Raw genomic sequence first — 14,573 nt, forward strand, 5'->3', positions numbered from 1 at the left:
TGGTCTCCGGGGCGAGTTCCTTTCCAGAGGAGCTTCCTCGGAGACAAATGGGCCTTAATCACGGAATATTGCGTGACTCAAGGGCGGCATCATCACGGAGCTTTTCCAAACCTCATTTTCCAACGAGCCGTTCCAGCCAGGAAGGAACTGAACAAAACGCCGGGCACGAGTTCAGTGCTGTCTGAGCATTTTCCAGGAGCACTTGAGGAGTTATTTTCCCATTACCTGTCAGGAGCCAGCTCGGGCTGTTGGAAATTAAGGTTGGCTTTGGGGTCAGCTGCTCATTCCAAAAATCAGGGGGAATTTTCTTCCTGCCTTAATTCAGGATTTTTGTGCCCCAGCAAATCGTTCCTAAAATTACTTCATTTTTTTTTTTTTTTTTTTTTTTGTGTGTGCTTTGTAGCATCCCATCAAATCCACCCCACAAACTCAGCTATGAGAAATGTTTCCAGTGCAAGGATGGAATAAAAAAATTTGATTTAAACTGGTGGAGACCCCCAAAAATGAGGGGGAGAATCCAGGTGTTGTCTCCTCTTCATTCCCTAGGCTCCACTAGGAGAGGATGGATCCAGGCTTTTCTTGGTGCCACACAGTGAAAGGAAAACCCCAAAAAAACTGGAATGTCCTTACTCGTTCTCCCTTTGGTCCCAGAAGTCCCCGATCACCCTAAAAACAGAAAAAAGAAAATTAAAAAGGTGAGTTATTCCCTTTTTATTCCCTCTCAGGCCAGTGATTCCCACTCCAAGCCACTGAAACCCAAAGTCAGATCCTCTGGACACTCTGGAAAATCTCTCAGCTCGCCATGAAATGTGGAAACCCCAAATTTATGGCATTGAATAAAAAACCCCCAGAGGACTGAGGTGGTTTTCCTGACTCCATGCTCAGCACAGTGTGGAATTACTGCTGGATTTCCCATCCCAATGGGATTCAGCATCCTGAAAATGAAGGATTCCCCAAATTTCTCCCTCAAATATTTTAATGGAATCTGTATGGAAGAGGAGCTGGAGTGAAGAGCACACGAGGCTGATCCAGGGATCTTCCAGTTTATTCCCAGTTGATCCTGGGATCATTCCCAAAGGTTGATCCAGGAGCTCTCCCAGTTTATTCCCAGTTGATCCTGGGATGATTCCCAAAGACTGATCCACACATTTCCCAATTTATTCCCAGGAGATTCTGGGATTTTTCCCACTTGTTTAAAAGGTCAGTTGCTCCCCACAACACCAGGACACCGTGTGGAGAAGATAAGAGTTGTTGAGATAAGAGTTAAAATCAGATAAGAGTTGTAGATAAAGTAATTTCTTACTCTTTGGCCTTTCACACCTGGGAAGCCTTTTGGACCCTGGAAAAACACAAAAAACCTGTGAGGATCCACAGTAACAGGAGGAAAGTGGGAAAGTGGGGAAAGAGAAACCTCCATCCTATGGCAGAGCTGCTTCCAGCATGGAAAAAACACTGGAAGAACCAGCACAGGAGCTCCCACCACTGGGATCTCCTGGAGGGTGGAAAAATTCAGCCCAGTTCCCTAATTTTGAGATTTTTGGGATTTTTGGACCCTCAACAACGAGAAAAAGCTGGTTTGCTCCAAGAGGTGGATCCTTGATGGGGATCTCCAGATCCCTTGGAGGCCAAGCCAGGATGGGAAGCAAATTTGGAGAGGTCAAAAGCCATCGTGGTCACCCCTGTTTACTGAATTCCTGGGAATATGAGGGAAGATGGGAAATTCCTGGAACACCCAGGGTGCTCCAAGCCCCATCTAGCCTGGCCTTGGACACTTCCATGGATCCAGGGAATTCTGGGAATTCTGTGCCAGGGCCTCCCCACCCTCACAGGGAAGAATTTCTTCCCAATATCCCATTTATCCCTGCCCTGTTCCAGTTTAAAGCCATTCCTCCGTGTCCTATTGCTCTGCATCCTTATTAAAAAAAAAATTGTCTTCCTTCCATTCAGTGAGAAATAATGGCCTAATAAATAATAATTAATAAATAATGAGTTTATCCAAATTCCAGCTGTCATTTGTGCCTCCCTTCCAGTGGAACAAGGGCCTGAAATTCCTGAAATTCCCACAGACCTGACAACAGCAGGGAGGGACTGATATCCCAAACCTTGGAATGAACCACCCAAAGGGACAAGGACAGTGAGGAACTCACAGGATTTCCACTCCCTCATCCCACTGCAATTCCCAAATCTCCATTTCCCACTGGAGGAATCCCATTTTATTCCTCTCCTGGCTCGTGAGGATTTTGCCAGCTGCGGATCCGTGTTTTTTTTCCAGAACACTCACCATCATTCCAGGGGGACCCCGCATTCCCACGATGCCCTCGTCACCCTGTGGGATGCAGAGGGGCAGGGATAGCAAGGAGAAATCCCAAACCCACAAACCACCCTGTTGGGAATGGGGCAGGAAGAATTCCCTGTCCCCACAGGACTTGTCCAACCACTTTATCCCTCCGTCAGGATTTGGTGCCGGGTGTTTTTATGGATTGGGATGAAAGAGCTGTGCTGAAGGGTGGAGCTCACCCTACAGGATCTGCCTTTAACCCTCAGGAATTGCCCAAATTCCAAAAAAAATGAGGCCAAATTTAGGTGTCCCACATGAAGCCGAGGCAATCTGAAATCCTGGGATTTAGAAGTCAGAAGGACAGAAAGGTATTCCATCATTTCCTTTGGATAATGAAGCTCCAGCAAGGTTTAACCACAGCTGCTGACATTTTCAGGGAATGTTTTTTGGAGATTGGGCCACAAAATCCTGATTTATTGGTGGGACAGACACAGGAGCAGCAAATTTAAACATGGCCTCCAATTCCGATTCCATCTTTGCTGGAAGGAGACCAAAACTTCTCAGGGATGGGAGGAAAAGGGAATTTTGATGCCTGAAACCCTTCAGGAATTTCTGGGATGGATGGGAGGGAGGCTGGAGGTTGCAGGAATCCAAGCCTGGAATATTTATGGATGGACCTACCCGAGGGCCAGGGAATCCATGGGGACCTCTTGGGCCAGCAGCTCCAATTCCAGCTTCTCCCTGGAAATTAGAGAATTCCAGAGGTGTCACTTGGAGCAGGGAAACCCCACCACACAATTCCTGATGAGTTTGGCCAGGACTGAACTTCCAGGAGACTCAATTCCATGGATTTTCTGCTGTTCTCTCCAGCAACCATGGGAGGGAGTGAGGGTGGAATGGGATGAAGTAGGGATGAGGAGCCAGGGAAAGGTAGGGATTTGTCCATTTTCCCATTCCCATCCCAGGATTTCTGCTCGTGGCTTTCCTGGGAGGGCAGCACTGACCTTGCTGCCTTTGGGTCCAGGTGTCCCAGGAATTCCCTGTAGGACAAGGAGAACAAAATAAAAGGGAGGATTTGCTTTGGAAGGGCTCAGTGCTCTCCTATCCCAACATTCCCAGAGGATCAAAGCCCATCCAGCCCAGATCCCTCATCCATCCCTCCCAGAGGGCACAGGGAATCAAATCCACCTCTTTTCCTGGCGATCCTGGTGGTCCCACAGGCCCAGGAAATCCACTCCGGCCTCTCCTCCCACGTTCCCCCTGGAAAACAAAACCCTGTGAGAGGAGAACACACGGATGGAAAAGGTCCTGATTTCCCCGCTCCAGAAAAAACAGGAGATGGTGATCCCAGTGTTCCCTGCACTGGCAGGAATTTCCTCATGGAAAGGGTGGTCAGTCAATGGAAGGGGCTGCTCAGGGAGGTTTGGAGTTCCCATCCCTGGAGGTGTCCAAGGAATTCCTGGATGTGGCACTCACTGGGGATTTGGCACAGCTTGGGCTCCATGACCTTGGAGGGCTTTCCCAACCTCAGTGATCCTGGGATTCTGGGATTCCTCCTTCTGTTCCCAGAACCCAAAATGACCCCAAAATTCCAGCTGCCATCCCCATGCCATGGCCACTCCTTCCCAGTCCCCTCCTCTGGTTACACCATCAAATTCCCAGGAAGAACAAATTCAATTCCTGAGACCTCCACTGTTTTTTTTTTTCTTTTTCTTTTTTTTTGTTGGGAACTTGAGGATCATCCCATTGTTCTAATCATTCCCACCAGGATTTGTTCCCACTTCCCTGACAACCTCCAGGCTTAGGGACATCTGGAATTGTGGGGGTTTGACCCACCTGGCACGGGCAGTTTGCTCACTGTGGTCACCTTGGGGTGACAAACAGAGCCCACGGTGTCCCCTCACCTTCTGTCCCGGAATTCCGGGCGCACCTGGAGCCCCTCTGTCCCCCTGGGATCCGGGAGTGCCGGCATTGCCGCGAATTCCTTGGATGCCCTGAGCTCCTGCAGGTCCTGGGGCCCCTGGCTCGCCCTGGTGGAATTGGGATACTGGGTGGGATTTGCTGGAGAAAGTCTGGGATGCCTCCTTGAATTCCCAGTGCAGGGAATTTGGGACACCACTTCTAGTCCTGATCCACGAGGAGATGGAGAAATTGTCACTGAACTTTGGGATGTTCTTTCTTCCCAAGTTCTGGTGACAGAAGGGCTTTTCCGTGGATAAATCAGGACAGAGCCTTCAGCTCCTGACCTGAGGTGAATCCAAACATCCCAGGGATCCCTGGAACTCATTCCTGCTGAGCCCACAATTCCCTGGATTTTTTTTTCCCCACCCTGATTGCAGAGAGGTCAGCCCAAACCTCTCAGTGAATCCATATTTTTCCTCATCATCTCCCTCTGAAACTGAGGGACACACAGCATTCCCTCCATCCCAAATCCTTCTCCTGCCTTTCCAGGAGGATTTTGGTGCTTTCTTTTTGTAGCCACTTCCATGCTCCACATCCAGCAGTGGAAAACCAGGATGACAAAGAGGAAAAACCCAGGGAAAAATAAAATCCAAGTGAGATCCAACCTTACCTTAAATCCAGGTGGCCCAGCCTGGCCAGTGGCACCTCTGAACCCCATTCCTGGTTCTCCCTGTGAAAGGAAAGTCAGGAAAAATCAGGAATTCTCCTTCCAGTGTGAACCCAGCACAGGGAGGGTTTGGTTCCTGCTGCTCCATCCCACAGAGCTGATCCCATTCCAAAGGTTCCTACAGACCCCTCATCTCTGGATGATCTGAGCTGGAGAGACAAAGATCCTGGGAATCAGCTTTGGGAAAGAGGAAGTCGGAATATTCCTGGGAATTGTATCCCAGGATTCTGGGTCATTCCCTGGCATTGTTCATTCCCAAGGTGTCTTGTCCCTGTGAGATCCCCCTGAAATATTCCTGGGAATTGTATCCCAGGATTCTGGGTCGCTCATTCCCAAGGTGCCCTGACTGTGAGATCCTCCTGGAATATTCCTGGGAATTGTATCCCAGGATTCTGGGTCGCTCACTCCCAAGTTGTCCTGTCCATGGGATGCCCCTGGAATATTCCTGGGAATTGTATCCCAGGATTCTGGGCCATTCCCTGGCATTGCTCATTGCCAAGGTGTCCTGTCCATGGGATCCTCCTGGAATCTCCTCCTGGTCGCTGATCCCAAGGTGGGAAAAGGAGGAAAAGTCACCCCTGGCTGGCACCAACTTTTTCCTTTACCTTCTGACCTTCATCCCCTTGGTCTCCTTTGGCGCCCTGGGGAGTAAAGAGAGGATTCCAAGATTATGGAATTGTCACCCCCTGAGCAAGAGATTTCCAGGGATTCTCTGCCTGGAATGAGGGAAGAAAATCTGGGAAAACATCCAAATTCCATGGGATTCAGTGGAGGGATGAAAGGGGACATCCAACACCCCTCTCAGATTGTTGTCTGAGTGAGTGACATCAATCTCTACTTCAAGTATTTGGGATTTTGGTTAATTTTAATGCAATTGTTTTAAAACAATTAATTTAAAATTTCAAACACCAAAAAAATTAATTTAAATTAATTTAGTTACTTTGGTGTCCTGCACTGTTCCATCCTATCCTGGGAGATTCAGTTTCTCCATAATAAATAATCCTGATGAAGATCTTTTTGTAGAATTATTAATTAATAACAAAGAATTAATTTTATATTAATATTTTTGTTTGCCACCATTAATCCTGCTGGACAAATCTGCAGCTCTGTAATTCCTTAGATTTAATCCATGGATATTCCAAGTTTGGGATTGGATCCAGTCCCACCCAAGCTGCTCTTGGAGGAAATTCCCAAATAAACTCTGGAGCTGATTCCAGCACTCACCTTCTCTCCAGGCTCTCCCACGTCCCCAGGCTCTCCCTGCAAGAAAAAATTCCCTTTCCAGCCACTTCTCCTCCCTCCTTTTCTCCCAGGATTCCATTCAAAATTCCCCTTTTACCACCCCGCTGGATCTGCCACCTGCTCCCTATAAATTTTCACTGTCCAAAGTGTCCATGAAATGAGGATTTTTGTGGCATTTTTTCCCATCCCCATCCTCATGCCAGACCTGGATTTTCCTTGTTTATCCCATTTTTAGTTCTCTTATCCAGCAGAAAATGAACATTGGGAACCCCTCTTGAATTTTTGGCATCATGGAACACAATAATCCCATCATTTAGGCTGGAAAAATTCCTCAAAAATCACTAAATCCAACCAATTTAAATATGGTATTTCCTCCTGAGCGTGCAGATGTGTGGAAAAACTGCTGGAATTTGGGAACAAAACCCCCCCAGGAAGGTTCAGGGATAAAGGTGGGAATGTGCCAATCCCAGAATTCCAGTTTGGAATTCTGGTTTCAAAGGATCAGGCTGGAAAATCCCTTCCCTACCTTTTCTCCTTTATCTCCACGGGCTCCAGGAGCTCCCATTTCTCCCTGGAAAACAACCAATCCCCAAAAGAATCAATCCCAAAAAATTCATTGTTCCAAGGAATTTTCCCCTTCTCTCTTTGCACCTGCCCTCATTCCTGCTCCAGTTTTTTGGCAGATATCCATAGAGGAATCCCAATCCCACAACAGATTGGGAATTATCCTGTGCAGTGGGAATGCAGAGGGAAAACCACAAATCCTGGAGCAAAGGCCAGGGATAAGTGACAAACCAAGGATTTCCCTATCCCAGGATCCTGCAGATGTTAAGGAATTCAATGAATTTGAAGGAGACAGGAGGAATCCCAAACTGATTAAAGATTCCCAAAACACAAATCCTGTGTTTTGATCAGCTGTGAAAGATTCCATCCTGGAATTCCTGCTCATCACCAATGGTAAAATTGTTGATTTCATCTTGAATTTCCTGGATTTTCCCTGAGATTCCTCAGTTTCCAAAGTGAGACAGCTCTGGGAAAATGGATCATTATCCTAGGAATGTGCATTAAAAAGTGGGATAAGAGCACCAACCTTGGGGCCTCGGGAGGAAGGATCTGCTGGGGCACTTCCCTCCTTCTGCAAGGAAAAATGCACTGGGATGGGATGGGATCCATGGGATGTGATGGGATGGGATGGGATGGGATGGGATCCATGGGATGGGATGGGATGGGATCCATGGGATGGGATGGGATGGGATCCATGGGATGGGGATCCATGGATGGGATGGGATGGGAATCCATGGGATGGAATCCATGGGGTAGGGATTCATGGGATGGAATCCATGGGATTCATGGGATGGGATGAGATCCATGGGGTGGGATGGGATCCATGGGGTGGGATGGGATCCATGGGATGGGATGGGATCCATGGGATTCATGGGATGGGATGGGATCCATGGGATGGGATCCATGGGATGGGATGGGATCCATGGGATGGGATGGGATCCATGGGATGGGATCCATGGGATTCATGGGATGGGATGGGATCCACGGGATGGGATGGGATCCATGGGATGGGGATCCATGAGGTGAGATGGGATCCATGGGATGGGAGAAAGAAACAGCTGTCTCCTCCCTGGGATAAGAGCAGGACAGGAGGAATTCTGTACCTTGATTCTCCTTGGATGATGAGGGCCTGGATATGCCTTGGATTCAAAAAGAGAAGGAAGTGTGACAGCAGCTGGAAAAACTTTTCCTTGAACCATGGAAAAGACACCTCTGGGGAATGGGATGTGAGAATGGAAGTGGGGAATCCCAGAGGGAAGCTGGGGTATTCCAGGGATCACCAGGAACCTTAGGAGGGTTCCTGGCTGGATTTGGGGTGGCCTCCAGGCTCCCAATCTGCTCCACCTGGATGGGGCATCTGGGAGCTGCCAGGACCAAGGAATTCCTGAGGAATTCCAGGCTTTTGGCAATGGCACAGATATCCATTTCAACCCTGTAATTTCTGGAGAAGGTGTGGATGAGCTCAGTTCATTCCTCCTGGGAATGCAGGGTGAGGGACACTCCCTGCTTTCAAAGAAATCCATTCATGGAAAAACCATCCCGAATTTTCCATCCTTAACTCCTGGGAATTTGAATTTTTGCTCTTAAATTTTATAAAATACAAATTTTTTTCCTAATTTCTGGGATCTGTGTTAAAAATCCCTGGAATCTCCAGGTGTGCCAGGAATGGGCAGCTTTATCACCACTCCCACAGGAAACTATCTTCGACATTCCAAGGGGATTCCAGTTGTTCTGTTTTCCCTAAAACCCAAAATATTCTATTCCCTCATTTCCCTGGGTAAATCCATGGAGAAGGATCTGTTTGTCCATGCAAAATGGCTCCTGCAGCAGCTGTTTCCTGCTTTATTTATGGATATTTATCCCTGAATTTCCATATTCATCATGTCTTTGTCCAGGTGGGAATATAGGGATGAATTCCATGGCTCACCGTGGATCCCAATGGGAATTTCCGAGCTCCCGGAGCACCGGGGGGATGAGCTGGGGGTGGAGCCTCAAGGGAAGGGGCACTGCTGGATCCTGGATCACAGGGATGGCTCTGGAATGGGATCCTCATGGGGTGTCCCTCATGTCCGGGAGATCTCCTGGATCTGTGCCTTGGGATGGCGGAGCCATCGTCGGAATTCCCATTTTCCTGTGGGAAGGGAAATGCGATACATGGACAAGGAATGGTTTAAAAACCAACAGAGGAGAGAAGGGGATGGGATGGGATGGGATAATGGGATGGGATAATGGGATGGGATAATGGGATGGGATAATGGGATTGGACTGGATGGGATGGGATTGGATTGGACTGGATGGGATTGGACTGGATGGGATTGGACTGGATGGATGGAATTGGATGGGATTAGATGGGATTGGACCGGATAGATGGGATTGGATGGGATTAGATGGGATGGGATTGGACGGGATTGAATGGGATTGGATTGGAATGGACTGGACTGGATAGGATTGGATGGGACGAAAAATTTCCTTACCCAGGGAATGGAGACACCCTGGGAAAGGTTTCCCAGAGAAATTGTGGGAATTTCCCAGAGAAATGGATGGGGCTTGGAACAACCTGGGACAATGAGAGGTGTCCCTGCCCATGGAACTGGATGGGCTCTAGGATCCCTCCCAACCGATTCCATTAAATTCTAATTATAAAATAATAATATTAATACCAATAACCCAAAATTATATTTTCCAACCTTAAGAATTCCATGATTCCATTTTCCAATGTGTCACCAGGTCATTTCAAAGCAATAAAATCCCACCTAAAATATTCCAACTGGGAACTTGAAATCCCTCCCTACTCCAGCCATTCCTGTGTTTATTGCACCTGGAGCATCCAATTGGAATAAATCAATTAATGCCAATTAACAGCCATGTGTTAATCAGCACCTCGGTGATAATTTGAAATATTTAAGGCACACAAAGTAAAGCAAATTATTCCTGACCTGGCTCCTAAATTGTTCCTGCTTTTCCATAGCAAGCAGTAGGAAATGATTCATTGGAAAAATGAGAATATTCCTATCGAGAATTTATCGAGCAATTATTTCAAATATTTGGGGAATGTTTGGATTTGAAAGCAAAAATTGAATTTATTTGCCATAAAAGTCCTGAGATTTCAATCAGGATGTGGTGCAGTAATTTAGGGATATTCCCTTTTTTTTTTTTTTTTTTTTTTTTTTTTTTTTTTTTTTTTTTTTTTTTTTAGGAAAGAAGATCTGGATTCACCTTCACCTCCATTAATTTAATGGATTTTTTTGATGGTTTAAGCAGGGAAAATCAATCCTGAACTTTCAGGGAATGTTGGTGAGTGCAGATCAGTGAGGTTTTCAGGGATGCTCATCCTGGATTTTAACAAACCACGGGATGATTTCACCTCATGGATAACAAACCCAGTAAATTTCTGGCTCACAAGGGGAAAAGAAAAACAATTTTGAGCCAATTCCAACTGGAATTCTTTACTGGAAGAGGATGAGGATCAGGAAAAAAGGGATAAAAGAGGGATGAAGGATATGCTGGCATGGGGAGAACCCATCCAGGGTGGGTTTTTTGGGATAAAGGAGAGAAAATCTCCCAAAAGTGGCACCATAGGATGGCACCATGTGGATTTTCCCATCCCTCCTTCCCAGGCACTGCTCATTTCCCTGGGAATGGCTCTAAAGCCCAGAGATTCCAGAGGTTGCCAAGACCTGGCTGAGGTTTGGAATGTTCCCTGGGAAATTGCTGAGGGGAATGAGGCTCCATTAATTCTGCAATTCCTCTGTAATTTTGGCAGCTTCCTGCTTCAGGAATGAGGCATTTCCAAGAAAAATTGGGAGGCTGCTGCTTCCTCGAGGAATGATTTGTTGTTGGCAGGGAAAAAGAAAAGGAAGGAAAAGAGGGAAGGGAGAAAAGGGGGAAGAGAAAAATGTAAATAAAAGGGAGATGAAAAAAATATTCATGGAAAAAAAAGGAAAGGGAAAAAAGTAGAAAAAAAGTCAGGATTTCAGGGAGGGAAATGAAGCAGTTGTGGGTTTATCCATATGGAAATGAGAGGGATTTATCCAAATTAACTCTGGAAAGGAATAAGCTTAAATCCAGGGTTGGAAGAACAGGAATTTTTTTTGGGATGGTCCCATAAGCTCAAAGCAGTGGCTCATCCATGGATGAATGTCCATCTCTGCTCTGGACATGTGGATTTGGGCTCTTCCCAGAGATTCCTTTGCTTCAATTAACCCCTGCCAGGAATTGCTCCTCAGGGATGGAGCTCCTGGGCTTTTCCAGGCTCCATGGACCTTGGAACAGGTGGAAATTTGTGATTCCTGCTGATGCTACTGGGAAAACTGCAGGAAAAGCAGCAGGAAATCCAGCTCCATCCCCCTTGGCATCTCTGGAATGTGGGAGCTGCTCATTCCCCTGCTGCTCCCTTAAAGGATAAATGAGATTTTACTCTGAATGGAAGTGAGGAGAACATCCTTGGGATGCAGATCCTGTCCTGCTGAGGGAGTTTGGAGCGTCCTAAAAAATTTGTGGGAGTTGTTTTATGTTTATAAAGCTCCTGATAAAATGGGGATCATTGGAGGAGCAAATCCAGAGGAATCCATGGAGCTGCTCCAGGGCTGGAGCCAGGCTGGGAGAGCTGGGAATGTTCTCCTGGAGAAGGGAAGGATGCAGGGAGAGCTTCCAGAACATTCCAGGGCCTGGAGGGGCTCCAGGAGAGCTGGAGAGGGACTGGGGACAAGGGACAGGACACAGGGAATGGGGAAAGGGGAGATTGGGCTGGGATCTTGGGAAGGAATTCCTGGCTGGGCTGGAATTGCCAGAGAATCCTGGATCCCTGCAGTGCCCAAGGAAGGATTGGAGCAGCCTGGGACAGTGGGAACTGTCCCCGCCAAGTGGATTGACGTGAAGGTTCCATTCTATAAACCATCCCAAAAATCCCACCCTGTCCCTGAGAGTGTTGTCCAAACACTCCTGGAGTTTTGGGAATGTCCCCATTCCCTGAGCATCCTCTGGATAAATTTTCTTTTCCCAAAACCCAACCTAAACCTCCCTGGCACAGCTCCAGCCACCCCCTGGCTCCTGTCCCTGTCACCAGAGAGCAGAAACGGCATCAGGGACGTTTGGGCTCCTCCTGAGGTGGAAAATCCCAAATCCTAAGGTCAATCCTGGGATCACCTGAAGCAGGGAAGTTGGAGGAGCAGAGGGATTTATCCCTGAAATCCTGGGAGCGAACAAGGAGATGCTGATGTTGTAGAGGGAGAAGGAGAATTCCAGAGGGAAGAGAGCACCAGCAGCTGCTTGGGGGGAAGGTTTGGGGCAGGAAAATCCAGGATAACCCTGAATTCCCGGCTGGGCTGGAATTCCAGAGCAGCTGTGGGTGTCCCTGTCTCCCTGGAATATCCAAGGCCAGGCTGGAAATTGGGGTTGGAGCAGCCTGGGACAGTGGAAGATTCCCTGCCCACAGCAGGAATAATCCTTAAAATCCCTTCCCACCCAAACCATTCCCGATGGAATTGAGTTCCATCCTCTGTTTCTCCAGCTTAAGCATTCCCAGGAGACGGAATTGCTGCATCCAGGAGGGGAAGCAGAGCCCGTGGATGCTCCTGGCACCTCCCGGCGTCTCCAGAACCGCAATTCTCACTCCAGGTTTTTGTGTTTGAGCCGGGAGCCCTCTCGTGGCTGCTGAGCCATCCTGATTCCAGCCCCACCATTAATTCCCGAGTCTGGGCAGGGATAAAGGGATGGGAGCAGAAGGAAGAATTCTGCAAACTGGATAAAACAGAGCGGGATTTCCTGGAGCAGGATCTCCCCACTCCCAGTTACTCCCGTCTTGAATTCCTTAGAAATATCCCTGCTGATGCTGATTTTCCCCTTCACTTTTTAAAGTTGTTGCTATTCTGCCTCTGGGTATTTCCAGGAATTCCACAGGGATACAGTGATGTCCAAACTGCAGAGTGCTGGGTTTGGAGCAGAATTTGGGAAGGGAATCTCTGCCCAGGAGGGCAGGAAAACAGAGGGAAATGGGATTTTATGGATCAGAAAAAAATCCCTAAATTCCTGCCTAGACCCTCAAATTCCACTCTTTAAATGACTCAGATGCTCCAGAGCATAGCAGGAATATCCTGGAATATCCTGGGACTGTATCCATGAATTTTTATATCCATGGAAAGTGGGAAAGAAAAAAAAAGTCCTTTCACTTTTTAAAGTTGTTGCTGTCCTGCCTCTGGGTATTTCCAGGAATTCCACAGGGATACAATGATGTCCAAACTGGAGAGTGCTGGGTTTGGAGCAGAATTTGGGAAGGGTATCTGCCCAGGAGGGCAGGAAAATGGGATTTTACGGATTAGAAAAAAATCCCCAAATTCCTGTCTAGACCTTCAAATTCCGCTCTTTAAATGACTCAGATGCTCCAGAGCACAGCAGGAATATCCTGAGACTGTATCCATGAATTTTTATATCCATGGAAAGTGGGAAGGAAAAAAAAAGTCCCTTCACTTTTTAAAGCTGTTGCTGTCCTGCCTCTGGGTATTTCCAGGAATCCCACAGGGATACAGTGATGTCCAAACTGGAGAGTGCTGGGTTTGGAGCAGAATTTGGGAAGGGAATCTCTGCCCAGGAGAGCAGGAAAACAGGGAAATGGGATTTTATGGACCAGAAAAAATCCCTAAATTCCTGCCTGTACCCTCAAATCCTGCTCTTCAAACGACTCAGATGCTCCAGAGCACAGCAGGAATATCCTGGAATATCCTGAGACTGTATCCATGAATTTTTATATCCATGGAAAGTGGGAAAGGAAAAAAAAATCCCTTCACTTTTTAAAGCTGTTGCTGTCCTGCCTCTGGGTATTTCCAGGAATTCCACAGGGATACAGTGATGTCCAAACTGGAGAGTGCTGGGTTTGGAGGAGAGTTTGGGGAGGAGGGCAGCAAAACAGAGGGAAATGAGATTTTAGGGATCAGAGAAAATCCCCAAATTCCTGCCTAGACCCTCAAATCATCCTCTTCAAATGACTCAGATGCTCCAGAGCACAGCAGGAATATCCTGAAATATCCTGAGACCACATCCATGAATTATCTGCATTATCCCTATTTTCAAAGCCTTGGGAGTCACCAACTCTTCAGTTGACCAAGCTGGAATTACACGAGGATGGTGTGGCCAGATGGGATCAGATAAAATGGGATTATCCTGGTTTTCCCCCCAAAATTATGGGATTAACCAACAAACATTTCCCAAGGGATTTCTGGCCACTCCCACCAGCCCATTCCAGGAGCTCTGGTGTTCTCCAGGGATATGGAGAAGCCAGCCCAGGGTTAGGATTTGCATCCCAGCCCATCTCACTGGTCTGAAATCCTCGGAAAAACACACCTGGCTGCTGTCCTGCTGGGGTTGTCCTTCCAGTCTCTCCTCCTGGGGCTCAAACAGATCCAGGGAATGGTTTTCCTGCAGATCTCCTGGATGTGGTGGGGGCACAGCCAAGCTCTGCAAAGAGGGGTGGATAAATGTCGACAAAATTCCATTAATTACTGGAAAAAAACAGTTAAAAAATGGACAGCATGATTTTTTCCCAAGCCCTGACACTGATCCATGCAAAAATCATTATCCTTTTCTCCAATTTCTTTTTTCCATTGCAATAAAATGGGGGCAAAACTCAGAATTCCAGTGATCTGTCCAGTCAAGCTCTGGGAATTTAAAATATTTTGCATCCATCCAATCAGCACCAATGGAAAAGGAAGGATTCCCTGAGGGATTCAAGGATGCTCTGATGGTCCCAAATCCCTTTTTTCCAGTTTGGGTGGGGCTCCCAAAGCTCAACAGAGATAGTTTTGGGGTCTCTGTATCCCAAATCCCAACTATTGCTGGCTCCAGGGTTGTCTCTTTTGGTGCAAATCT

General features: G+C 47.3%; 1 protein-coding gene across 1 annotated transcript in view; it reads right to left on the reverse strand.

Moving 5' to 3' along the window:
* The window catches only part of LOC116995994 (collagen alpha-1(VII) chain-like), a 95,052-nt gene that overhangs the window by 29,954 nt on the left and 50,525 nt on the right, over window positions 1-14,573 (reverse strand). Inside the window, exons 50-64 of the mRNA XM_033059143.1 lie at window positions 14,049-14,162; window positions 8,641-8,844; window positions 7,817-7,852; window positions 7,240-7,284; window positions 6,676-6,720; window positions 6,132-6,167; window positions 5,513-5,548; window positions 4,851-4,910; window positions 4,183-4,308; window positions 3,467-3,538; window positions 3,283-3,318; window positions 2,960-3,019; window positions 2,282-2,326; window positions 1,304-1,339; window positions 631-666 (exon numbers count right to left, since the gene is read on the reverse strand). Coding sequence (XP_032915034.1) covers window positions 631-666; window positions 1,304-1,339; window positions 2,282-2,326; window positions 2,960-3,019; window positions 3,283-3,318; window positions 3,467-3,538; window positions 4,183-4,308; window positions 4,851-4,910; window positions 5,513-5,548; window positions 6,132-6,167; window positions 6,676-6,720; window positions 7,240-7,284; window positions 7,817-7,852; window positions 8,641-8,844; window positions 14,049-14,162 — 987 coding nt within the window. The remainder of the gene's footprint in view (window positions 1-630; window positions 667-1,303; window positions 1,340-2,281; window positions 2,327-2,959; window positions 3,020-3,282; window positions 3,319-3,466; window positions 3,539-4,182; window positions 4,309-4,850; window positions 4,911-5,512; window positions 5,549-6,131; window positions 6,168-6,675; window positions 6,721-7,239; window positions 7,285-7,816; window positions 7,853-8,640; window positions 8,845-14,048; window positions 14,163-14,573) is intronic.

The sequence above is a fragment of the Catharus ustulatus genome, chromosome 4 (assembly GCF_009819885.2).
Source record: "Catharus ustulatus isolate bCatUst1 chromosome 4, bCatUst1.pri.v2, whole genome shotgun sequence".
Lineage (NCBI taxonomy): Eukaryota > Metazoa > Chordata > Aves > Passeriformes > Turdidae > Catharus > Catharus ustulatus.